The 27,383-nt window shown below is 36.7% G+C and overlaps 1 protein-coding gene across 2 annotated transcripts in view; it reads left to right on the plus strand.

Moving 5' to 3' along the window:
- The window catches only part of COL9A1 (collagen type IX alpha 1 chain), an 86,735-nt gene that overhangs the window by 23,708 nt on the left and 35,644 nt on the right, over nucleotides 1-27,383 (plus strand). For both annotated transcript variants that reach the window (XM_023230286.2, XM_023230287.2), the window contains 18 exons: nucleotides 2,977-3,030; nucleotides 3,669-3,704; nucleotides 5,581-5,604; nucleotides 5,961-6,014; nucleotides 7,300-7,353; nucleotides 8,010-8,042; nucleotides 8,811-8,867; nucleotides 10,851-10,904; nucleotides 14,388-14,441; nucleotides 16,951-17,004; nucleotides 20,819-20,872; nucleotides 22,240-22,293; nucleotides 22,425-22,478; nucleotides 22,612-22,665; nucleotides 23,099-23,152; nucleotides 24,213-24,257; nucleotides 25,316-25,369; nucleotides 25,458-25,511. In XM_023230286.2, coding sequence (XP_023086054.1) covers nucleotides 2,977-3,030; nucleotides 3,669-3,704; nucleotides 5,581-5,604; nucleotides 5,961-6,014; nucleotides 7,300-7,353; nucleotides 8,010-8,042; nucleotides 8,811-8,867; nucleotides 10,851-10,904; nucleotides 14,388-14,441; nucleotides 16,951-17,004; nucleotides 20,819-20,872; nucleotides 22,240-22,293; nucleotides 22,425-22,478; nucleotides 22,612-22,665; nucleotides 23,099-23,152; nucleotides 24,213-24,257; nucleotides 25,316-25,369; nucleotides 25,458-25,511 — 897 coding nt within the window. The remainder of the gene's footprint in view (nucleotides 1-2,976; nucleotides 3,031-3,668; nucleotides 3,705-5,580; nucleotides 5,605-5,960; nucleotides 6,015-7,299; nucleotides 7,354-8,009; nucleotides 8,043-8,810; nucleotides 8,868-10,850; nucleotides 10,905-14,387; nucleotides 14,442-16,950; nucleotides 17,005-20,818; nucleotides 20,873-22,239; nucleotides 22,294-22,424; nucleotides 22,479-22,611; nucleotides 22,666-23,098; nucleotides 23,153-24,212; nucleotides 24,258-25,315; nucleotides 25,370-25,457; nucleotides 25,512-27,383) is intronic.

The raw sequence follows: 27,383 nt of genomic DNA on the forward strand, positions 1-27,383 counted from the left end.
ATGTATGTGTTATGTGTATGGTCTGTGTATTTCAACTCAAATCTGCCCTTTTTTCAGGTTAAGTTGATTTTTTTTTTTTTTGGCTTATGGACAGATAAAATTAGATAAGACAGAACTTGGTTCTAACCTTAGGACAACTGTGCTATTGTCAGCAATTATATTAATGGAGATTTTATTGATTGATTGATTGATTGAGATGGAGTCTTGCTCTGTCGCCTAGGCTGAAGTGGAGTGGCGCGATCTCGGCTCACTGCAACTTCCACCTCCCGGGTTCATGTCATTCTCCTGCCTCAGCCTCCCAAGTAGCTGGGACTACAGGTGCCAGTCACCATGCCCGGCTAGTTTTTTTTTTTTTTTTTGTATTTTTAGTAGAGATGGGGTTTCCCCGTGTTAGCCAGGATGGTCTCAATCTCCTGACCTCATTTGGCCTCCCAAAGTGCAGGGATTACAGGCATGAGCCACCATGCCTGGCCTAATAGAGATATTTTTATATGTACTATTTGTTGTGACATGCTCAGAGAGACCTTTAAAAACAGTATTTTATTCTTTCTTATACCATCTATTTGAGATAAGCAGAAGAGGAATTAGAATAAGGTATAAGAATTATAGCTAAACTGTGATAATTTTTACAGGCAGAGGTTACAGGTCCTTTGTATTCTCTGAATGTATGCAACTATTATCTGTGGCAAATACTTTATAACTAGAATTGTGAGTTATTAAGAAATTATTCTGAAAGATCAGTGTAGGTGCAAATATTCAGTCATCAAAGAAATGTGATGAGGACAAGAAATACAGCGCTATGGTTAATACCTAGATTTTGGTTTGTTCGTTTGTAGGACCTTTTCTCGATGAGGAACAGCGTCTAGAACACTGTGCAGTTAGGGACCTTGCCCATGATTCCACAGCTGCCAAGTGGTAGGATCAGGATTTGAGCTGAATACAAAGACGATGTGGAGGAATAAGTGTAATATCCTTCCACTTGGAAGGCCTCCTTAAACTTATTGCATGCAGTAATCATGTCGTGAGTGGTTAGACGCCAGGGCAACATGTTAGGACTGTGATGGACATGTGATTCTTGTCCTCATGGAGCTTATGGTTTTCTGCATAGTTATTTCATAACATGTGTCACTGTAACATCTGACACCAGAATCCATTTTCAACTTAGTTCAGAGAACTTTCCAGTGATTGACATAGTTTAGCATGTCTTATGGAGGATATTTTTAATATGAAATAACCTGAAGACAGCTACCAGGTTATCCAACTATTTACTTGGTTCTGCTTTATAGTAACTGTCCTCCAATCTTGTCAGTTATTCCAGTCACAGGTTGAAAAATGTTAGTTGATTGTGTGTATGAAAGTTGACCAGAATTGGTCTTTGGAGGGTTTAATGCAGTAACTGAGAGTTAGAGGTTCAATTCGTTAAATATACCCAGAGGTTTACAAAATTTACATGCCATATGTGCGTCCAGAGAGCGCTCCTGGATGTATGGTTTGTTTGTGAAATGCCAAAGCAAACATTTCATTACCATAGGTGCTTAGCAATTAATAATGTTGAGGTTTGTTCCCAAATTACAGTGTTGTAATTAGACTAGGGCTATTGAAAATCAAAGGCAGTCTGTCAGAAGTTCTTTTGTGTGTGTTTAATATTTTTCTTCTTTGGTAAATTTCCAGTAATTAACATTTTCAACTCATTTTTTTCTACTTGCTTTGATTCACTCTGTGACATTGTTAGGAAAATTAATTAATGTAGAGAAATGTAAAAATGGTAGCCAGTGAACTAGTTTTCTATATGAATTACGTGAAGAAATTTTATGGATGTTTATTCAGACCATGACAGACTAAATATGAATTTTGGTCATCCATTTTTAAGTACGGCTTTCATATTTTTCAAGAGATCCCTCTCTCAATTAATATTGTTCGGCTCTTCTTCAAAATCTTGATAATAGAAAGGGTTTATAAGATACTTATATAGCCATGTATGTATATGTACACACATATATATCATGTTTATCTTTAGGAAGGTATAATTTCAAGATTACATTGTAAATGACAGCATCCGAAAGTGTCAAAGAGCAAAGAAAAAAATTAAAAGTAGAAATGTATCTTTACCAAATGTGGAAATTCTTGTATACACGTGATATTATCATTCTTTAATACATGTTTTATGTTGAGGATGATGATAAAGTAAGTACTAGTAGGGAAAATGAGGATGTTTAGAATATGTATTTAATAACTGCTTTAGTATCAAATATGATAATTATAAATGTGATTTATAATAATAGGCTTAAATTTTACATACCAAGTGGCATACATGAACGTATATACTTAATTATAGCTATTTTTACTAAGAAAAATAATGCAGAAACATGTATGCTTTCAAATGTTTCTGCTTTAAGAATTAATATTCTTTGATAAGCAATTGTCATTGCTAGAAGATGGCTAGGGGGCTGTTAGTGGCTATAACGCAATAATGAGATTGTTTCTGTTTAATACCTATTGAGGAAATATTGTATTGACTTCCAAGACATTGTCATAATGTAGACAGAGATTTTTGTCCTGTAGAGAGATACATAGTATTTTTGTTTCATAAATGAAGTAAAGGAGGTAAATAAACCTGAGTAAATGACAGAACCAAGACCTACCAGTCTTAGCTGTTACAGCATTGTAATTGCTATGTTGCAGTTTTTTTTTCAAAGCAGAGACAAAAAACACTAAATTATTGAACCCTGTGAATGCAATTAGCAAGAAGTTAGGAATATGATACAACTTATCAAGAAGAAATAACCATAACAGGCAGACCTTGTGTTAATCTTTACTTTTGAGTAAGACTATAGTAAGGTTATTTTGTTACAAATATTTGCATCATGCGTATGTAACCATCCTGTAGATGATTAATAAATAAAATGAAAGTTTTCTACTTAGTGGTTTGCCTAAGGATGTTATGATAGTTCTAACATCATTGTCTTGCTCTGTTAGGGATTAACAGGACCTGATGGATCCCCTGGCTCTGTTGGGCCAAAGGGACAAAAAGTAAGTTAGCCATCTGGTATTAATTGCTGGTACAAAAATGCTGAAGTATATTTTTATTGTAGTGTTTGCAAGCCAACTAACATTAAGTTATGAAGCATCTAAAATGCACTTGTTCAACTATAATTGTGTTTAAAAGCACTGTGATGTGGAATACTATGCAGCCATAAAAAGGAATAAGATCATGTCCTTTGCAGGGACATGGATGGAGCTGGAAGCCATTATTTTCAGCAAACTAATGCAGAACAGAAAACCAAATACTGCATGTTCTCACTTATAAGTGGGAGCTGAATAAAAAGAATGCATGGACACATGGAGGGGAACAACACACACAGGGACCTGTCAGAAAATAGAGGGTGGGTGGAGGGAGAGCATCAGGAAGAATAGCCAATGGATGCTGGGCTTACTACCTGGGTGATGGGGTTGATCTGTGCAGCAAACCACCATGGTAGCTGTTTACCTATGTAATAAACCTGCATATCCTGTACGTGTACCCCTGAACATAAAATAAAAGTTGGAAATTAAAAAAAAATAAAAACACCATAATGGGGTGTTTTAATGCTTTCAATATTTATGCAGTTTTCATGATTACATATTCATGTTATGAAAGGTCAGTACAATGAAACTATTTTTATTTTTAGGGAGAACCTGGTGTGCCTGGATCTCGTGGATTTCCAGTAAGTAAAAGTAAAGCTACAGAATTGAAAATTTCCTATCTTTAGGTCAAATTCTGCCATTGTGAAATCTTTAGATGCAGTTTTCTGCATAATATCCATGACAAATAAGTTGATGACATCTGGTATGGTAAGCATTCCTACTGTGAGTGGAAAAATTTTAGAGTAGTTTGAATGTACAGTAGAAAATATCTATTCTATTTGTAGGTGGTATTTTCCAGTAGACAATTCCCTCTTTACCTGCAATGATAGAAAATACTTCTTGCATAACAAGAGCAAATCTAAGTATTCAATGTTTAGACCATGGTATCACACCACATTCTTCACAACTGGTTTTATCTCTAAGGAAATATCAACTAAACAGATATTATCACTTGCCTGATTCCTTGACTAGTCTTTTTCTATATTTGCACAGTGTGGCAGGTTTGTGTTATTTGTATATATAAGAGGACTAAGTTCTTAGGCTGCGTTTCCTATCTACTGTGCTCTTTGTTCCACTTTTACTCTTGTCTTTAATCTGTATTTTTTCTTCTGTTTTCCTATTTGTGCTATTTTCTTTACCATATTTCAACATGTCATCTTTTCTGTTATAAGCCTATTTTCAGAAGTGAACAGCTTGTTGGCCTTTTTCCCATATTTTTCAACTCAGCTCTTAATCTCAACATCTTACAGAGATGCCTTTTTTGTTTAGTGAAATTTGTTGAACATCTAGTTTCTGATAATGAAATAACTTATTGATGACTTTGGTGTTTTCAAGCATAACACTTATTTCCTGAATTGGCCTATGTATTAAAGTGTTCAAACTGGAGTCATTTTTCCAGCAATGCCTTTTAAAATCCCACCGATTATTAAAGCATACTGACCATGTGAAGTTCTTGCTTGTTTTGCCTGCCCAACTAATTAGAAATAATAATATCATTATCAGTGCATTGAATCCATGGGATGCTTGGTATACGCATATTTTAGAAAAGCAAGTCTGGAGTGAAAAGCTAACATCAATATCATATCACAGACAGCTGTGAATAAAAGCTATTCTAGCCAAAGTAGGAGAGAAAAGAATAATGAGAAATCCCAAGGGGAAAAAATTGAACTTGGAAATTAAAGAGAGAGAACAGAGATCTAGGTGGCTGATATTCAGTTTTAATTTCAACAAGCGTATTATTAGGTTTTGTTATGTGCTAGGCCCTGTGCTAGGAGTTGGGGCTAGGAAGATGAATGAGATGTGGTTCAATCCTTGATTGTATAAAGTTTGGTTTTGCTAAAGAGATATAAATGTAAATAATAAAATAGAATGACTAGCTTAAAAATCAAATATAACATATTAAATTAGCATCCCATTGTAGGGATGATTCTACTGAATTTAGTGTCTGAAAATATAGCCTAACCTTTTGAAAGGGAAGTGTGTTTCTGACCCTTTTTTGTCCCTGCCTCTCTGTGCTGAAAGTTTATTTGGGGAACTTCTAAACATAATTTATTGTAGATTGTAGAACTAGAATGCTTTTAATGTAGGTTTCCTATAAAACGCTACAAATGAATAAAACCTGTAAACTCTCCTGTTGTGATGCACCTCTTTGTGAGTTACGGTAAGTTCTCCTGAGGGCAAGCATGGAAGGCTTCTTTACTTTGATTTCCTTAAAAAAAAATTTGGAAAAATCCCAGTTAGCGTAGACATCAAAGGAAAGTTTGAGTAGCTGAAATAAGCTTCTGCTTCCTTTAGAAGCAGAGCCGTGTTTGCTTTTCTTTATTCAGTGCTTTCTTTAGAATGAGCATCATTTTTAGTAATAGAGTTTATGGTTTATTTTAGCTGAGTTATGTCTACATTCATATTTATACTAAGTATAAACATCATGCTATAAACATTTTTATTGTGCTCTTTTAGGGCCGTGGTATTCCTGGACCCCCTGTAAGTATCACTTCATCATTTATTTTTACACAGTCTATAAAAATGTCCTATTTCTCAAATCCCCACCTTATTCTCCTACTAACAGTCTACTCAGTGGTGTTTATTGTGTTCTACCTACAAGATCTTAGGTGGTTACTAAGGATAATACCCTTATTCTGCTAAACCAAGCGTTTATTAATTTAGGAAATTTCTGCTTTATCTTAAATAATTGAAGTTTGATCAAATGAGTGATTGTGTCATTGGAAACCAAAGCTAATACAGAAATGTAATTCTATTATTTATCATATTTGATATCATGTATGATAGATTGTAAAAATATTCATAAATGACCATTTGCTTTGATTTGTTGCCTTCAGGGTCCTCCTGGGACAGCAGGACTCCCTGGAGAGCTTGGCCGTGTGGGACCTGTTGTGAGTACCACAGTGCACTTTGATAGACCTTTGCTGATTTAATAGAAGATGTTACCTGGGAAAGCAAATTACCCTAACTGTACGTTTCCACTTGCGAACCAAAACATGGCAGATGAATTTCATTCCAGTTTATAATATTGGTGTGGACCAGGAATAATAATATTTTTTGCAGAGTGATTTTAATTTTTTCCTAAATTTTTCAGCTAAACTCTTCTTCCCAACTTCCAGATTGTCAAGTAAGAGAGTGTCGTCCTCATTTTACAGACTCTCAGCCAGGACTGGAGTCTAGTGGCTTTTGTATTAGGCTCTCTGCATGAAATAAAAGTGAATAGCCTAAAATTATTACCATGTATATTTATGTTAGGATCATTAAGTTATAATTCAGCCAACAAAATTTAACTTTTAACATTAAAGAGCTGGACTTCATAAAAATGTCTCATATAAAATGCTTTATATTGATATTAAGTAAACATTTCAAAAACGTTGACATAGTGATGTTATGTGAAGGTGGGTAATTGTAAACTCACTGTGGGAAGGGGCCATGTATCATATACCTTGTTTGTTCCTCTACATGTGCTCATTGTTTGCAAATTTATTTAGTGAACAAATGAACGAATATGAAATGATTGTAAAGTTAAAATAATTGTGAGGTACTTCCGACTTTTTATGGCAGAACATCAAGAAGGAAAATGTGCCAAGAGTAAACACTGGATGTTAAGAGTAATTGGAACCCATTTTCATCTGAACGGTTTACTTCGATGTAGCTTTCTTTGATTTTCTGACCCATTGCAACAGGTGCAGTGACAGACCAAGGGATAGATTGTGGGTGAACAGCACTAGCAAGAGTCAGGCACTGCAGCGATTAACTTCCATTTCACAGCTTCAGACTGAGTGCAAGCCTTCTTTTGCACTGGTTAGCAGGATGGCACTAGCCGTATAGGTTGCTCTGGGTCCTCTGTAAATCAACTAGAAAAATAAGTAGTGTTTCCAATTTGTTTTCAGAGTAGATCAAATGTTCGTTCTATAGAGAAGAATTGGCTTTGCTTTTTCCCCTAGCCTCTCTCTGACTTGTTTTATTACCTCGGTGAGACTGGAATGCCTTTATTATTCTCATTTTGTAGAACTAATTGGATTATGGGCCACCCATTGATTTTGGTGGCAGATCTATGCATGGCTGAGCTCAGTGGGGGTTTCCAGTAATACCATTCTCTCATGCCTCACTGTTTTTATGTACTGTGTTTTGACACATGTATAACCACTGTGTCACAATTTTCAAATAACTTAGGGTGACCCTGGGAGAAGAGGACGACCTGGCCCCCCTGGCCCCCCAGGACCCAGTGTAAGTTATTTGCAGCTTGAATTTCTCTTTGTGTCTGAGAGTCAGGGTTGAAAAAAATCTAAGAACCCAAAATGGAAGTTCCTATTAATTGAGTCATTGCCTCAAATTTCCAAAATGGCTATCAAATTTTTCCTGCACTCAGGGCATGGGTCTTTTTAGGGCAAGAAGTAGAGGAATCACAATAATTTAAAAGGTGGTTTTTACAGGGCATATCTTACTCTTTACTTTTGAAGTCTTTTGACAGTTGTGATATCTCAAATGCTCAAAACTTAGATACATAAAGGAAGCATTTTCAAATGAACTAGTTTTTACAAAGGTTTTCGTAGTAAGAAAAATTTAAAGAATAGGACTTTAAATAGAAGATAATTCATATTTTTATTTGTAATTCAGAGTTCCCCACATTTTCTATTTTGCCTCTTATTTCATTTCCCTTCAATGCCTTCCCAAAATAATCTACTGCAATTCATAACTCTCCAAAGAGAACATGCCCATGAGTCAGGATTTTAGAATATTAGCATATTATCTGCTCCTATTTGTTTCTTATATTTTATTAAACAAATATATTTTATATTCTTGCCTGATGAGCTTTGTATTATTAGTATGTTTGAATTCATTATTTAATTGTATTCTGAACCTTAATATTTTATTTACTTTAGGGAACAATTGGCTTTCATGATGGAGATCCATTGGTAAGATGCTTTCCTTTGAACAAAATATAGTTTTAATTCAAAGACCATATAGTCTGCAGATGAGTTTTCTTTAAAAGATCTCCCTGGAATATACTATGTGTCCATGTTTTCCTTTCACTCAGATGGCAGAGCAGTCTGTAACACTAGTGGACTACTGGCTTGCATCTACTCAGACTAAGAATTTTTCATTATAGGTGTATCTTTGTTCTTCTATAATCTTTTTACTTTATGACTAAGACATGCTTTTCACTAGAGCATCCAGGTTTTAAAGAGATAGAATTCAAATAACTTCCTCTAGGATTTGTTTTGCTCATAGATTAACAGTCTAATGATGGTGGTAATGTGCACTACATGCAATGTTGGCCCCTTTGATGGGAGACATGAACTTAGGATGTGGCTAGTCTAGTGGAATGGGAAGGGGAAATGAATCCTGTCATGGTACAATAGGTTATCTGTAAACATATTTTCTTCAATAAATTAGATTTGAAATAAATATTGCAAAATATTAACATTTATTAAATCTGGATGATAGATTCATGGGGGAGGGTATTATATTCTTTACACTTTTCTGTTAGAAATATTTCTGGCTTTAAATGTGAAATAATAAGAAGAAGAAGGAAAGAGGTATTTAGAATTATTTAATGAATATTATTGCAATGGAGTTTTGTAACTGGAATCCCTTAAAAAAAGACTTTGTCACAAAGCGGGAGTCCTACTTTATGCACTCTATCTGTCTGTCTTTCTCTTTGTTCTCTCTCTCCCTGGCAGTGTCCCAATGCCTGTCCACCAGGTCGCTCAGGATATCCAGGCCTACCAGGCATGAGGGTAAGAGAAAAACTTCCAGTAGTTTAAGAGTATTATCCACAGATAAAATGGAGCCTTTACTTTAAGCATTAACCTTCCTGGTACAGAGACCTCACTTGGATGGATCAGGCAAGTAGTGCTTATTCAATCCTAGCAATTCCAGCTGCCCTTGACATGTATTCCTACCAAGACATGGCTGTTTAATCATAGGATGGCTTTCTAGTTTGGGGAAGAAATACCAATAAAATGCATTAGATTGAGAGACTTTAGAACACCAAATTAAGATTCAGAAGTTTGCTTCCTGGCTGAGTGTAGTGGCTCATGCCTGTAATCCTAGGACTTTGGGAGGCCAAGGTGGGAGGATTGCTTAAACCCGGGAGTTTGAGACCAGCCTGGACAACAGCGGGAGACCCCTGTCTCTACAGAAAATAAAAAATTAGCTAGGCATGGTGGCGTGCACTTGTGGTCCTGGCTACTCGGGAGGCTGAGGTGGGAGGATCACTTGAGCTCGAGAAGTCAAGGTTGCAATGAGCTGTGATTGTGCCACTGCACTCCAGTCTGGGTGGTGGAGAGAGCCCTTGTCTCAAAAAAAAAAAAAAAAAAGTGCTTCCTATTAAGGGAGATAGTGAGTGGTGGGGCAGTTGGAAGGGATTGTGTACATAATGTATTTGAAAACTTTTAGTTAAAAAAAATTTGAAAAACTGTGCAAAATAGTCAGGAAAAGAGACTTTCCAAAAGTATTTTTCTCTGTCTGACATCATAATTACTTGAAAATTTTCCATACAAACAAATCAATACCAAATTCTGGGGATAAATAGCTTTCTCTCTCTCTAGTCTGTGAGTCTAAAGTGATTTGGAGACATTCCAGACCAATGGAGCTCTGCTGTGAACTGAAAGGCCCCAAGGCACTGATTTTCCGTTAGGGTTTTTCTAAGGGTAGTTTTGGTGGGTTCCCTCAACTGCAGAAGATTCAGGCCTGGACAGGTGTCCTATATTTCAAAAATACTTCTCTGAGGGGTAAAAGTTCTGACAGTTTTCATTTTGGAATGCTTGTCTCACAGTTTTGGCTCCTGTTACTACCCAAAGCACACACATGCTTAGGACAGGTGGCCTGACAAGAAAAGACAGGGATCTTCTTCTCATTCAATGCAGCTTTCACCCACTGCCCTTTATTGCTTTCCCTTTGCACTTAAACATTGTACACAGTAGGCTGGGCGCAGTGGCTCACGTCTGTAATCCCAGCACTTTAGGAGGCTGAGGCGGGCGGATCACTTGAGGTTGGGAGTTTGAGGCCAGCCTGACCAACATGGAGAAGCCCTGTCTCTACTAAAAATACAAAATTAGCCAGGTATAGTGGCACACACCTGTAATCCCAGCTACTTGGGGGCTGAGGCAGGATAATTGCTTGAACCCAGCAGGGGAGGTTGCGGTGAGCAGAGGTCATGCCATTGCACTCCAGCCTGGGCAACAAGAGCGAAGCTCCATATCAAACAAACAAACAAACAAACAAACAGTACACAGAAAGAGGCAGAAGGTTGTGCATCAGAGAAAGTCCACTTATACCAGCCCTTCCTCCTGGGAATGGAGGAGGCCAAAGGATTTTCAGAGCAGCCTTCAGAGGGCAGGGGATAGCCAGCTGAGCTTGGTCAAGACTGTCACTTCTGAAAGGTTAAGTTCCCGGCACTAGAGAAGACTTAATGCTCCTAACCCGTGTGAGGAAGTTGGAGAAACAGGGACTAGGAAATAACAGGCAGGTATCAATGAACTAGGTAATGAAGTGTCTGTTATTCTAGAGCAGTGTTTTTCTATTAAGTAAAACTGATACTAATTATATACGGCAGTCATGGTGCTGTTAAGGTCATTCAACGCACTGATTTTCTTTATGACATAACCCATTTCTTAGTAATACATTGGCACTGATTTAGGGAAGCAGGATCACTTTATGAGCCTTCTGATCACTTTTTGTACCAAACTCAGGACAATTATTTATTTTGCATTTGTTAGGGTCATAAAGGAGCTAAAGGAGAAATTGGTGAACCAGGAAGACAAGGACACAAGGTAAGGAGAATGGGTATTTAGTGGATAAATTGTGATTAGGAGTTATAATAACTTTCATTATAAGAAATCAGGAATTATAGGAAATAATGAACCACGATATTTTGCCCTTCTTTTTCAAATAATGGTTGATAAGTTCTAAGCAGATGCATCAATATTTGACTAAACATCATATTCTAAAGTTGTTTATTTACAAAAAACACTTACAAATAAGGCACGAGACATTTTCATTTTTTCCTGTGTCACTACCTTTTCTTTTCTTTTCAAATCAATCACACTCAGCTTTTTTCCTTGATGCTATGATAGTCCAACATTATTCAGATAGTTGTTCCACTTTGCCAGACAAAATTTTATGACATTTGTAAAATTTTATGACAAGTGTTGCTGAGACTAGCAAACAGAGAAGTTGGTAATTGGCTTATAGCTTCTCATCTCAAGTTCTGAAACAATTTATCTATTTATTTCTGACCTCATTTCAATATAACCTAGATTTTGAGTAAGTGGGAGGTTAGTAATAACTTACGTTATTATCTGGATAGAAATAGAATCCACAGCACAATTTGCATTGCAGCTGGCATGCCCTGCAGAAAAACCAAGGCTGGGATTTAAAGCAAGGTCACCTATTTGCCCTTTTTTTCATCCACTAGTGTAAGTCATCTTTAAGTATCTAAGAATTTGACTTCCTGCATAGTAGGTTTTGTCTCGGTAAATTTGATAATATTTTACAAAGTCAAGTTGTTCTTATTAATGCAGGTCCTCTTGACTTTGTTGATGATGTCCTTCTACCCCTTTATTGGGTAGTGACAGAAGACTAGTCTTTTCTTTGGAAGTCAAGAACTTAAGGGGCAATTTATCAATGTCTTCAGGCATTAATACTCTTGAACTTCTTAGCTAAAAATCAGTCTGTTAAATAGCCTCAAATAATCAGGATAAATAGACCAATTTTCTGTACCCTATTACAGTTTGGACATTTGTTTTTAAAGTCTTTTATTACATAGGCTGTGATAGTTAAGGCATTTTATTTATCTGAAATATAACAGCTGGGTTCCCAATATCAAATTGGAGAAAATAGGAAAAAAACCCAAATGCTTTGGAAATTTCTCTGTGTGATCATTCTTCCACTGAATCTTAAAAATTGTCATTAAAAGTTTTGACAAAGATAAAGTACCTGCTATGTGCTACGGTTATTCTGAGCACTGGGGGCATGGAAGCCAAAAAAAAACAAACAAACAAACAAACAAAAAAAACAAAAAAACAAAGAAGGTCCAACCACAGAGGACTAAATTAAATATGTCATAGCCATATAATAATAGAGTATTCGTTAACTGCAAAAAACAGGTGTGTACAAATATTAAATTACATCAAAAGGTATTCATGAAGTATTCTATGCAGTAAAGCTGATATAGTAGACTTCTGTTATTTTTGATGTTTGTATCCTTTTCTCCTTCTTTTGGTGATGCGTGATGCTTTCCTTTGGAGAACTTTCACTCCCCCATCCCACAGGATTTGGAGATGGAGCTGTTAATCCAGATGCCTTTCCACTTTTCACATTAAACCAATCTTTTAAATATTTAAACAGGTTAATTATCTAGATTCTCAAATTTGGTTTGGTGTTCAGTGGAAAACCTACAATTTTTTTTGGCATGTCAAGTAATTGGCCAAAATTTACTTAGAAACTTGTGGAAATTTCTTTATTTTACATTTTAGTGTCACTTGAAAGTGTAAGTGATGTCTTTGAAAATCAATAGGATGGCCATAGCTCATTGCAGAATGAACCTTGAAAGGGTGAGCAGATAGACTGAACTGAAACTGAAAACAGAATGGTAAGAGCTTGGAGGCCTGAAATTTGGATTCAAATTCACAAATTTGTCTTGAATTTTACTCTACAAATTAGTTAATGAAGATCTTAAAAACTGTTTATGAATATAGGAATGAATAGTAACATTTTAATAATTAACATGTGGTATTAGTAACATTATACAGCAGGTCAATACTCATGCAAAAATCATAGTGAAATGATAATAAATTGCTACTACTAAATTTGTCATTTAACTTCCAGATTATGGATTAGTTGTGTGGTTTTCACTTGTAGGTGAAATAATTCAAATATATGACTCCAAAGTTTATGGAGAATCTATGGAAAATATCCTGTACCTAGTTATGGAAAAATTGCAGTGGACATATCAATCACTGCTGTTTTGTATCTAGTTTTATATTTTTGTAGGGAAATAGAAGTAGCATTTAATTAGGCACATGTGATGATTATCCATGCCAAGAACTAGCTAATTCTCTGGCTTTCCCATTGGGACTGCCTCTTCCCACTGTCAGTCATAGCTTCTAGTGAAATATAATCTGAATATAATTATGAGGCTAAAACCAATATGTATGATTCTCATAATTTGTTTAAAAAATCAAGATAAATTATTTCAATATTGTCAAGATTTTAACTCTTGCCATATTACTCTATTAATTTAATACAGTCCTAGTACAAAGCAAGTAGACTCTGTAAAGATCTGCCCAATGATTCTAAAGTTGATTTGGAAGAGTAAACATTTAGGAAATCTAAAAAATAAGAGTAACTATAAATGAAAAATACAGATAAGGGAATTCTCCTTACCTGAGATTAAAATGTATTATAGAATTTCAGTAATTAACATGTTGTGGTATTGGCAATATCATATAGTAGATCGGCAGAGCAGAATCAAAGTCTAGAGCCAGTAACAATATAGCATATGTTAAGGATGGATTTTGAAACCTGTGTGGAGAGAATCTATTATTGGAAGAGTGGCCAGTGAGAAAGAAAAAAGAGAAAAGATTTCTATGTTTTGTTTTACATCAAAACAAATTACTGATAATTAAAGATTTCTACGTAAGAAGTTACAACATTACTAGAGCAAAAATATAAAGAAATATATATTTTTGGAGTGGAAAAGGCTTTTCTATGAGTGACATTAAAGGTATAACCCATGAAAGAAATGGCTGATTTGCATTAAAATATTGTATATGGTGCAAAAATTATAATAAGAAAAGCTAAAATAAAAATCACGATGAAAACATATCATAGTTTATGAAAAAGTTTTCATAGTATAATGACATTTTTCTAATAATACATCCCCCCCATTTGACACACACTTGGAAATAAGTGAGTAACTTTTCTCTCTCTATCTCTCTGTCTTTTTCTTGGTATCTTTGTCTCTCTTCCTCCTTCCCCACTTTAGAAAAGCTTTGAAAGGATAACATCTAAATGTTACTGGTATTTACAGTTAAATGGTTGTATTCAGGTGCCTTTTTATATGTATACTTCTCCGTACTTTCTGAATGTTCTACAATTAATTTGGACTGCCCATATAAAATAATTTAAGAAAGTAGAATAATTCAGGAGTCACCAAGTGAACTTAAAATATACTGAGTTAGACCAAGCCTATTTCTATGTTCATTTGCTAGAATAACCTTTGGTGTGCTTTTCTTTGCTTTTTTTTTTTTAAGGGTGAAGAAGGTGACCAGGGAGAACTGGGAGAAGTTGGAGCTCAAGGACCTCCAGTAAAGTATTTTTTAAAAAATATTTAACTAGGATATGTAAATATTCTTTTTTTTTTTTTCCATGACTGTTGGAATATTTTCTATTTAGCAGTTGGATGAATAGCATTACATGAACTTGGTGTCCTCTATTTTTTCCACCACACCAGCATTGGGGTATAAGTACTTTTTCAAAATAGGAGAGGGTCTTCATTATATATTGTAGCACTTTTTTAACAGAAAAATTCTACGTATAATTACATACATTCATTTACCAGATTTCAGGTCCAGGCAATTGAAAAGCAAATACTAAGCACAAGAGGATGATACATATCTTTTATGTTCTATCATATTTTCACAAGATATAATGAGAAAATTTTGTGTATTCTAAATATGCAGTAGGTATATCATTTATTGGATTAATGTAGCTTATTCTAGTATGTAATCATTATAATTAATTAAAACATTCTTAATTGCTCATATCATGTCTTTTAATAAAAAGTTGGTCCCTTGTGCTCCAGCAGATTTCTGCAATAATATTCACAGTGAGGTGATTTGGGGCATCATCAAACTTCAGTTTCAGATGTTGTTAAATCAGAATTTGAGTTACTTTTGTATTACATTAAAATGGAGTTGTTACACCTTTTTTCTTGTTAAAATGAGTAATGACAATTTTGGAAATAATAATTGAAGACTATTAATTTAACATTGCAGCTAGCCAGGGTATAGACTATGTTAAAGACTAGCTCAGGTACTGTTCTTAAAAACTGAAGAGTTGCAGACAAACACAGGAACACCCTTTGCCTGCTCTGCTCTTCTCCACAGGACTGGCTGTTTAAAAAGGGTTCAGGGAGCTGCACAGATTAGTGTTTAAGGGCATTTAAAGTGTAAGGGAAATTAAGCTAAAGGAAGTAAGTCAGAGGATCTGGAAGAAATGGTCTCTGCTTTTAAGCCACATGAGAACTTTCAGGGGATCTGTGGTGTCCAGCGTGTTTGTTTCAGAAGTTTGCCCTCCCCTGAGTGTTTGCCATATGAGACACTAGGAGCTGGACTGTGTTTCACAGGTAGGAGATAGGAATACATGGTGTAAGTGACATATGCTTTTTTTTGATCTGATGAAAATTTAGTAGGGATTAAAATTTTTTTTTTAATAAAAGCCATTCCCAAAGATTCTCAAAACAGGATTTTGCAAACAACATTCTAAAACAGTGTTTTCAGGGATTAAGGATCTATGTTGGGTGCTGCGTGGCTCAAGTGGTCCATTGGGAGATATCTGTTAGTGCTTGATGACCTTCTGCTCTTTGGGAATAGGTATGCCAAATTTTCAAAAGCACATACTTTTTAAATGTAAATGCACAAATATAAAGTAATGCACAACTTTAAAAAATATGCTTCTTCGAATATTTAGAGAAAGCTCTGTTCTTCAAAGTAGACACCTCAAGAGACAATATGTGGTATTGTTGTGTTGTTGCTATTGACCCAAATATTCTTTTTATAGAAATAACTTTAGAGCCAGGAAATGAGCTATACAAGAGCAGCTTTCTTCTGATATGGCCATGGCCACATCTCACTCGATATTCTAAATGGATATCCTAAACTGGATCATCTTGCATATTTGAATTGGAGGTCATTCCTGACAGATCTACATAGAATTTGTGACTGGTCTGAATGAGAGTTGGTCATGGACTTGCCCCCTTTTCTCCAAGTGAGAAGAGAGAAATGGCTGGCCTAGAGCTCCTTTATCTTAAGCCAATGGGAACAGTTAGCAGGTTGTCCAGAAGTAGCTAACCCCACTTTTCTAGTGGAACATCCACCCTCCTCTGCTTCCAACGGTATTCCCAGGCTCACTCCTTCCAGGCTCGATTTCTGGATCCCTCCTACTATGGGGCCAGAGAGTCCAGAATGGTAACATTCCAGTATTGAAAGAGATCCTAGAAATCACACTCAGCCCCTCGTTTTTAGGATTATCCACTCTTATGCCTAAGATGGGTTCCTATTGCCCCAAGTTGGAATTCAGAATGCCTTTCATCATAAGAATGGTATAATGAATAGTGACTACAAGGGGTTGATGGAGGCTCCAGCTCCTTTCTAGGTTATAGGCTTTCATGGGCTAGCCTGGGAAACTACTGCTTTTGATGGTGTCCACTGGTGGGAAAAAATTATTTCAAGGTTTAAAATCATGTTACATGTCACCAAGTTACATGCCATGAAGGAAGTGGGAATAATAGTGTAAGTTCTATATATGAGTTAAAAGGTAAGTCAAACATATTATCATAATTTCTCTTATGCTGGTATTTACTTTTTTGTCAACTCCAGTTTTGTGTAAGGCTTCAGAATTTTATAAAAAGGTTTACCATATGAAGAATTCTGTTTGGACTTTCTAAACTAGAAATGTTTGTCTATATATTGTCACTATTTCTTAGTATTACCTTTGGTTATGATAATCTCCATTTTCTAGATCAGCTTTTGTGATGAGATTTTAAAAAGCTTTGCTTCAACTAAAATAATTCACTTCTCTTTTTTACATTTCCAGGGAGCCCAGGGTTTGCGAGGCATCACCGGCATAGTTGGAGACAAAGGGGAAAAAGTAAGATGGTGATGACAATAATATAATATCAAAATATGTTAAATATTTAAAATTTTGGCTATTTAAACAAAGCTTTTTATTCAACAACTTTTTTTTTCTTTTTTTCTTTTTGAGAAGGAGTTTCACTCTTTTTGCCCAGGCTGGAGTGCAATGGCACTATCTCGGCTCACTACAACCTCCACCTCCCAGGTTCAAGCAACTCTCCTGTCTTAGCCTCCCGAGTAGAGTAGCTGGGATTACAGGTGCCTGCCACCACACCCAGCTAATTTTTGTATTTTTTGGTAGGGATGGGGTTTCACCATTTGGTGAGGCTCGTCCTGAACTCCTGACCTCAGGTAATCCACCCAGCTTGGCCTCCCAAAGTGCTGGGATTACAGGCATGAGCCACTGCACCCAGTCTAAAACATGTTATTTTATGATGCTTTGTAGATGTGTGATGAGGTTTTCGCAATTCTGTTGTAAGCACAGATAATAGGAATGAGCAGTATGCATGATATTTGCCATGTATTAATCTATTTTAAATTATGTTGAGTAAATCAGAGTAAACAAGCTTTTTACATTTTACCTCATTATCATGATCAGCGGTTAGCATTGATACCACTGGCACAGTACCTGCAGTGCTTCTGGTCAGGCAAGACAAAGACAGGAAGGATGGAAAAGGAGAGGTAAGCCAAGGCAGGACACCCCCAAAGACACTGGGGCCTCCAGTGACCCACCTGCAAGCTGATCCATGAGCCCTGCCCTTAGCATGTGTTATACACTTATGGCTGGAGGACACTAGCCTGCCCTTAGACCTGTCTCAGGAACCAGATTCTCCCAGCACTTCCATACCAAGGCACTCTGCAAGCTGCTGGGGAGATTCCAAGGGGAATAAGACCTTTATCAAGTCGGTTATTTATTGGGCGAGACAAGTAAGTAGATAGTTAACTACAATGCAAGCAAAAGAGACATGAATCTGAGGGCCAGTGGTATGATGGAGTGCAGCAGAAGCAGGGCTAATCTTGATAGGAAAACTGAGAGGGTCCATGAAGGAGATGGCATTAGAAGGATGAGGTGTTTCTATTGGTGGAGGATGAAGGACAGGCAATGCTTAGCTCAGTGATTATCATCACAGAATCATCATGATGCATTCAGAAGTGTTTTCCTTGGCATGTGTGTAGGGGTGTGTTTAGCCTCTCTATCAGATTTTGAGAAAATGGTTACCACTTCTTGGAAAGAATGTTAGGAAAGTTAATTTATAGGCTTCAGAAAATACAAAAAGCATCTTTCCCCACCATCACTTCTGACCCTGACCTCATTCTCTTTATAACCTCTATGGCTAATTGGTGTCAGCTCCACCAGCAGCACAGAGCCTTTTATTAACAGTTAAGTAATAATACATTGTACATTGTATATGCTCAATAAATGAAATTAATTTTTTCTTTTTAAAAAAAGAGATGCACAACTTGGTGAATGAAGGATCAGGCTTATTTATCAATTCTTTTTTATCAATTTAATGTTTTCTTTCCAGGCTCTTTGTCACTTCTAGGTATTTTCATTCTGCCTGCTTTCCTTATCTATCTTTTCGATCAATATTTCTTTTCTGAAAACTTTGTATTTGTAAAACATATTAGATGCATTCATATTTCTATATTTATGTTACCTTAAGTAACATTCAGTGTGTATCTTTTCTTTTATTAGATAATAGATCCCATTTATTGCCGAGCTGCTGATACCTTCATTTTTTCTGGATTTAAATCATCCCCCAGAACATGTGACCCCTCACTTTGAAACGAGTTACTGTTCTTGACATGGTCTTCATTTGAGATATTTTTCTGTTTGGTATTTTTCAAACTTCTCATTTCCTCTGAGTTCTGTCAAATTGCCTTAAAAAAGAAAGAAAGAAAAAAAAGCTCTTCTTGTGAACTCAGACCCATAGAGTTGTTACCTAGTAACAGCAGTTTGAGTCTAAGCTCATGCTGAACAGCAGTAAGAGAGAGAGAGAGAGTGCATCAAAGCCATTTCTATAATGCAAAGGCTGGGTTCTGCTCTTGTAATGCAAGGTGAATGATAAATTCAAGGTCTTTTTCAGGTCTTCAAAATCTCTTCTTCTCTGGTGAATGTAGAATGCCTTTTGCTCTGTCCTACTTTTCAGGGATCAAAGAATTTCAGGGCTCTCTGGTACCTCTGTTTCAGTTGAGTTCTTTCTTTGATTCTACCTATGTCTGAAGCTTCTATCATGGATTTTCTAATTTTTAATTCTTACTACATATGCTGTCCACCTGGTTTCCTTGATTTGACACTTGATTCAAATTTGACACTTGATTTCTTGGCCTGACATCTATCCAGTACTCTTGATTGTTTTTCATTTATTTTATCATCTTCACATCTCAACCTGGTTCATTAGAAGGCTGCCTCATTATGCCTTTTTATTCACTTAGTAGATAAGAAAAAGAAAGACAGGGGTTATATTTTGTCAGATAGCATACATAGAGAGCACTAAAAACGCTTTTTAAGATCTTAAGATCACATTTTGATTCTCATGATGAAAATAAAGAGGTGATAGTGTACAATATGTTAGCCACATCAGAGATTATTTCAAGATAATTAGATTTATAAAGCTCTGAGTTGTTCTTATGTCATCACTTGATAGAGTGGATCTGTTCTTGAGAAAATAGGTTGGTTACTTTATGCGAATTGAACCTAATATCTGTCTAGAATGGGAGAGGGTATGCTAAGGTCCTTCCAGTAATTCCTTCCATGAATCACATGGCTGGACTTCTTATTCCAGATCTTGGTGGGAGATCCAGAATCCCAGAAATCCCTTTCACAGTGTGGCAGCACCAGAGTATAGCAGTTGTTCTTAGAGTGGCTCCATGGCCTTCACCGTTAATAAATTTTTTGTGTGTGCTTTTGAGACAGGGTCCCACTCTGTCGCCCAGGCTGGAGTGCAGTGGTGCTCTCTCCACTCAATGCAATCTCCTCCTCTCGGAGGAGTGATTCTCTTGCCTTAGCCTCCTCAGTAGCTGGGACTACAGGCATGTGCCAACAGACCCGGCTAATTTTTGTATTTTTATAGAGACTGGGTTTTGCTGTGTTGGTCAGGCTGTCTCAAACTCCTGGTCTTATGTGATCCACCCGCCTGGCGGTTAATGAATATCTGTAGAAATGTTAAGAACTCTGAGAGTAGCTACCAAACTTCTTCTAATAGATTTACCCATCTATTAATAAGCACCTGTGTGTTTAGCTCATGTCAGCAACTGAGAATGGGTGCAGTGTTAACTTAAAACATACAGAGTTGCCTGGGTGCAGTGGCTCACGCCTGTAATCACAGCACTGTGGGAGGCCAAGGCGGGCGGATCATGAGGTCAAGAGATTGAGACCATCCTGGCCAACATGGTGAAATCCTGTCTCTACTAAAAATACAAAAATAAGCTGGGGCGTGATGGCATGCGCCTGTAGTCCCAGCTACTCAGGAGGCTGAAGCAGGAGAATTGCTTGAACCCAGGAGGTGGAGGTTACAGTGAGCCGAGATCGCGCCACTGCACTCCAGCCTGGGCAACAAGAGCAAAACTCTGTCTCAAAAAAAAAAAAAAAAAAAATACAAGGTGGCATCAAATATTGTGTTTAAGTACAGTTGGTATGCTGAGTAGATGTAAACAAGTGTTTTTTTTTACCTGAGGTGCCTAAGTAATTACTCCTCAGGGATCACTGTATGTATTACAGGCATAAAACCTCTTTTTCATCTGGCTATTAAATGTCTTTAGAAAGATGGATGCTTCCTTTAACATACATGACTGATCTCAGTTTTTTCCATTGTCTTGCTTTTTTGCAGGGTGCTCGGGGCTTAGATGGCGAACCTGGGCCTCAGGGTCTTCCTGGTGCACCTGTAAGTGATTTTCCTTCCACAAAACCCAATGATAGATTTTTTTTTTTTTTGCTATGTATGCATATGTGTGCAGTATTCTTTACATGTGAATAACTAAAGTGGAAAAATGGACAATTTTTATACACATGTTAAAATTTAAATTTAATTAAGACAGGTATCTTTCTTGGGTACATAGAAATGTTCTTCTGACTTGATATGATTTTTTTTCTTCATGGATTAAGCCAAATTATTAAGTATTTATGTTTGCTGTGTGTTACTTTTCTTTGGTTGTCAGGATGTGTTGAGTCTCAGTAACTATCTCATTTCTAGTTTCTTGCCCATTTGATATTTTTCATTTTCTATGGTTTCTGACTCCATTATTCCATATTTTGATTGCCGTATGTCCATGTGTCATTATTTTAGGTTTCCTCAAGCCTGTTTTTTGAGGGAAATAGACAAAAAAGCCATCCATTGATAATTGAATATGCCACATAAAAAGTAGAAAAGATATAAGAAAGAGAGAATTTCCAGCTGTCAAAGTCCTGTGTTCCAATGGGAAAGACAGAAAGTAACTCAATGATAAACTATACAAGATCAAATGCTAAAGCATAGGATAGATGTAATCCATGTAAGAGGACCTGAGGGGGAGATTGGTTTGAAAGCCTGTGGGCAGGAAAGGCAGCAAAGTACAGGGGTGGCACCGTTGGTGGTGATGGGATATATGTGCTGTCATAGGGCCTGTCACGGCCTGGAGTTGAAAGTTTGGTTGAAAAGATGAGATTGGATGGATAAGGTAGAACTAAATCATGGAGAATGTTTAATGCCAACCTGAGCCATTTGAACAGATCCAGTAGCAATAGGGAGCCATTTGAGGTTTTAGAGTTAAGCAACTCAACAAAAACTGTACTTTAGGAAGACACAGCCTCTTATCTATTACCACCTGTAGCATATATCAACATTAGCTAGATCACTTCGACAGAAATCACTAAGATTGACTGTGGGATTAAATAATATGAGGGAAAGATTGGCAACTAATCCAAACCTCAAACCTCTTTAACAGTCAATGAAGTTAGCTGATATGTACATGCAGTTACTGATGTCGAAATCCACTGCATGGATCCATTATATGTTACACGCAAAAACACAGAGGCATAATGCATTTAAGGGCAAACGAAAGACAGTCAAGTCTTAGTTATCTCTATGGCAATATCCATTTTTGAGACAATGCCATTTTTACAGAAAGATTTCTTCATCTAGACTTCCTTGATAGAGCAAAGCCATTGTGGTGGAAGACCAATAGTTGGGTGCCGTGGATGATGCTTTCTAATTTTTAAAAGTTGATTAATAAGTAACTTTTGCTTACATTAACAAATTTTATTTTCATACAGGGTGATCAAGGACAGCGAGGACCTCCAGGAGAAGCAGGTCCCAAAGGAGAGAGAGTGAGTTTAAATTCAGTCACTAAGCCTCCTGCTTTTCAGTGTCATCTGCTGATTATGCTGATCTCTTTGACAAGTCTAAGTATTATGATAACCGAACATGTTTTGTCTATTCTTTCTCTTCCACCCTGCAGGGGGCTCAAGGTGCTAGAGGAATTCCTGGTCTTCCTGGGCCCAAAGGAGACACGGTATGTCCTGAGCTGTAGTCATCAAGCACATTTTTCAGTGATCATTGACTTGCAATACAACTTTAGAAAATAATGAAAGGAAAAAGAATGTGACTGTGTGTAAGAGACAGTATGTTGCTTTGTGTGTGTTTAGGGTTTGCCAGGTGTGGATGGCCGTGATGGGATCCCTGGAATGCCTGGAACAAAGGTAGGCTGTGTAATTTAATCCAAGAGTGAGTGGGACTGCCTCTGCCCTGGCCAACTGAGCACGGCATTTCCATTACTAAATCACCAAAAGATTTATTTAGCTAGCTTTGGCTTTTTCCCTTCCTTTAATTTTTGAATCAAGTGTCAAGTATGAAATACTTTTTAGAATAGTATAATTATTCGCTTGGTTTCAGGAACTCAGTAAAATTACCCTGTTGATGAAAGTAGGTTGAGAGAGACTGTGCATTTTGGTTGAATTATGTCCTATTTCCCACCCTACTCCCTCACCCTAAATTAAGTCACTTTATAAAAGTGTGTGTAAAGTCAGCTGTTGGGACAATCCTTTTACTTAAAACGTCTGTGCTCCTTCCTTTCTTAAAAGTGATACAGCAGCTCATACAGGTTCAATCATGTGATAAAAGCTTTTTTTGCAGGGTGAACCAGGAAAACCTGGGCCTCCTGGTGATGCAGGATTGCAGGGGTTACCAGTAAGTATTTGATTCTTTATATGTTAACTGGTTTATATACATGTTTTCAAGATATACATTTTGGGGAGAGACATGCTACCTAATTTGATAAGTTCTGGGGAAGATACGATGTTTTACTTTTACATTTTTACAATTTACATTTGTATTTTATATTTTATACTTTTTCTCTGAATAGCTATTTGTGTAATAACTGTAAATAATAGGCTTTAATTTTATGTTTTGGATTCCTTTTCTCTCTTTAGTTTACTCAGTCTTTTTAATATATTTTTAAACTAACCCTAAGCTGTAGGGTTATGTATATTTCATTCCACTTTAAACCAGTTCTAAAGTTCTTGTTAGTAGGGTTAAGCTACAAGAGTGCTGAGAGTATGCTCAGTTGACCCCTTGGATTATGTACTATTTTCAGTCGTTCAAATTGGTGTTTCCTTGCATTAATGTGTCTGGAAGTTCATGTGGATTGTACCACATGTATTCTTGGCTCTTTGGAGGCAAATCTTTCTAATTAATAAAGAATACTTGGTAATATCAAAGCCTGGCCCCCTATCTTTTATGACACCTGACGCTTTTTAAATAATCAGATAATATTAGCACTCCCAATAATATCAAATCTGAGTTAGACCCAGCATCTTCCTACCATTTCGTTTTTCTACTACAAAGCCCAACATTTTTGAGAGGTCTTCATTTTATTACTCTGTACATGAAACCATGTCACAAGCCTGTAGTCTCTGTCCTGCCTATTAGAGCTCCTCTTGACCTGAAAATGGTACTGGATTCTAATTTGGGAAGTTTGTCCTTGAAAAGTAACTTTAGTTTAAAGATAAGATTTGCTTTAAGGGCATTTAGCTTTAACAAGCCAGATATAGTAAAGTCATGCCCTCTAAACTGTGGGTAGTTCTATAAATGACTGTGCAGGGTTTGGGAACTAGGAAGCATCTTCCTCACATTAAAGCTTTGAGGTTGCCATGATTCCTTCAGCCTCCCTGCAGTGTGCAGTGGGCTTGGCGTCTCATGGATTCTCAGAGGAAGTGATTAAACTTGCATCGTGTATGTATTCTTTTAGGGTGTACCTGGAATTCCTGGTGCAAAGGGTGTTGCTGGTGAAAAGGTAAAATATTTTAAAATTTAAATTAATAGTTTTCTTAATTTCTTTATTATTTACTAACATATTTGTAATTTTTAATACTTTCAGCATGTCTTTTATTTTATATTTGGCCCTAGGGAGAGATACAAAAGTAAAAGTGTTAAGGCTTCAAATACTAATATTTTTCCTAACTGCAGAAAGCATAGTTTGATAAAATGCTGCTAATTAGATTTCCTTAATGAAAATGTCATCCTTTGCCAATATAAAACAGAAAATTTTATTGTTCCTTACTACCTAAAATAAGGAAGATATTACTAAGCCGCAGAACTTGTGTCAGAGACTATTATTAGGATGATTCAGCTAAACTAAAAAGATATTAGGCATTTTTTTCACATTCTGATTGACCTACATAAAACAAAAATGTAAGCAGTTAAAAACAATAGGTGGAAAAAATTTTAAGGGATAAAATATAGCTTTGCTTGAGAAGAAAAGAGATACAAGGTGAACAATGTAGAGAAGATTGGTCGCTATTAGAGTACCAGGCTGCAACCCTCCAATCACAGCGGTCTGCAGCATCTTGAGCTGCACGAGAGATTGATGGTGGAGAGGGCGTCTCCAGACATGTGCTTTCCCTAGAGCTTGCTGACGGGGCTTTCTCAGCAGCACATCCTATTTCCCCATGTTGGTTGGATTCTTAATAATTTCAATAGTTTAATGTGAGGTAAAAAGAGTCAAAGAATTATATTGAAGGTGGAAATGGTAAAGGAAAGATATATATTATTATTATTGTGAAGAAAGAAGAATTCTATAATTGAAGAGGATCCCCTTAAATGAAGGCTAAAACCCCTCATTGTTTGACATTGGACCTGTAATATATTTCTTAGACTCACAGACAATATCCTGAATCTAAAGAATTTTGATGTATCTAACAGGAAAGAGATTCTGTACATTCCCAGGTTCTCAGTGTGAAAGCAGGGAATTAATGCTATTCAAATGTAAAAGATACCCAGTCTGGGTAGGGCAGATTGATGATTATGCTTACTTCAGCATGAGTTACTTTGAATGTTGCATTTTACCCTTAGGGTAGTACAGGTGCTCCAGGGAAGCCTGGTCCAATGGGAAATTCAGGCAAACCGGTAAGACACCATTTTACCTCTCCCCAAGTTCTAACCTGTTGTAATCAGTATGCGTTAACTTTTTTTCTACCTTCCTTCCTCATAACAGGGCCAACAGGGGCCTCCAGGAGAGGTGGGACCCCGAGGACCCCGGGGGCTTCCTGTGAGTATTCCTTCCTTGCTGTGCTGTCCCAAAGCACCTTCTCAGGACTTTGTTGGATGTTCTTCCATTTATTCATTCATTCATTCATTCATCCATCCATGAATGCTTGTCTGATGTTTGAGCCCATGCTAGTCCAAGACAAAGAGATGAAGTGCTATTTAGATGCACAGCATGCCTTTTCAGAAAATGGAAACAAAAATAAAATGCCTCAAAAACCATGGTGACCCTTTCTGCTCTCATCTCATGTTTAAGGAAATATTTTAGTGTGATTTAAAAAGACCCAACATTGAGATACAATTCAATAATTCACCCATCTTTATTGATTTTTAGCATATTGATGGAATTGTGCAACCTTCATCCCAATCAAGTTTAGAATATTTCCATCACCTAAAAAAGGAAATCTTATACCCACCTCCCACCTGTAGTCATCCATCATTTCCTCGTAATTCCTTCGGTTTTAGACAACCACTAATCCACTTTATGTTTCTATAGATTTGCCAGTTCTGGAATTTTCATGTAAATGGAATCATACAATATGTTAGCTTTTGGTTTTTTAAAAAAATAAATAATTAATTAATTTTTTAAGAGATACGGTCTCTCTCACTCAATCACCCAGGTTGGGGTGCAGTGGCGCAATCATAGCTCACAGCAGCCTTGAACTCCTGGGCTCATGAGGTCCTCCCACCTCAGCCTCCCGAGTGACTGGGACTAAAGGGGTGCACCACCACACCTGGCTAATTTTTAGGTTTTTTTTGTAGAGATGGTGTCTTGCTATGTTGACCAGGCTGGTCTTGAACTCCTGGCTTCAAGTGATCCTTCTGCCTCAGCTTCCCAAAATGTTGGGATTACAGGCATGAGCTACCATGCCCGGCTGTATTTTATTTTTTTTCCTAATGATTGGCTTCTGTCACTTAGCATAATGTTTCAAGGTTTATCTATGCTGTAGCATATATCAGTGCTTCATTCCTTTTTATTCTTGAATAATATTTAATTGTGGGGATTAATTATGTGGATATATCACATTTTATTGATCCATGCATTGGGTGTTAGACATTTGGATTGTTTCCATTTTTTTGGCCATTATCAAAAGTGCTGCTATGAACATTTGTATACAGGTTTTTGTGTGGACTTATGTTTTAATTTTTCTTGAGTGCCTACCTAGGAGTGGAATTACTGGGTCATAGGGTAGCTCTGCTTTGGAGAAACCACCAGACTTCTCTTAGTGTGAGTTTGTAAACTTGTCTATTTTACAGCAGCCATAGCAATGACTATTTTCTCACTATATACAGTTTAACCCTAGAGAGAAATTGATTAGGAAATTAAATATTATACACTTAAATTTGACTTTAAAACATTCTCTCTGGCCTTCAGTTTCAGTTCTTATTTTCAAAGGCTGCTGAATAGCCAAAAGAACTCCAAGTGGGAACACAGAAACATTTCCAAATATCATTATTACTTCTTTTGAAGCATTTCTTGGGCATGTGGAATGAAGATTTTCATATTTGAGAAAAGTGAAGTATTCCAGGTGTCTTGTGGCATGAGAATGGAATTTCTTCACTTCTCACAGATATTTGTCAGCCAGCTTCCACCAGGTGATTTCCTGAGATTTCTGCAGCCAAAGCAACCAGCTCATCATGCCCCCCACTCACTTGCTCTGTGCTTCCTTTATCCTTTTCTTTTACTTGAAGCTTGTGAATTTCTAATTAAAATACTTTCCATAAGTTAACTGTCGAAGCAATGACGTTATAGCCAGATCACATTTCTAAAACAGTGAAGATGCTATATGACGAGCCCAGGAAGATTGAGCAGTGTGGGGCCATTAGAACTTTGTGAATGTTTACTATTACATCTCTTATTCATCTTATTTTATTT

This window comes from Piliocolobus tephrosceles, chromosome 5 (assembly GCF_002776525.5).
Source record: "Piliocolobus tephrosceles isolate RC106 chromosome 5, ASM277652v3, whole genome shotgun sequence".
Lineage (NCBI taxonomy): Eukaryota > Metazoa > Chordata > Mammalia > Primates > Cercopithecidae > Piliocolobus > Piliocolobus tephrosceles.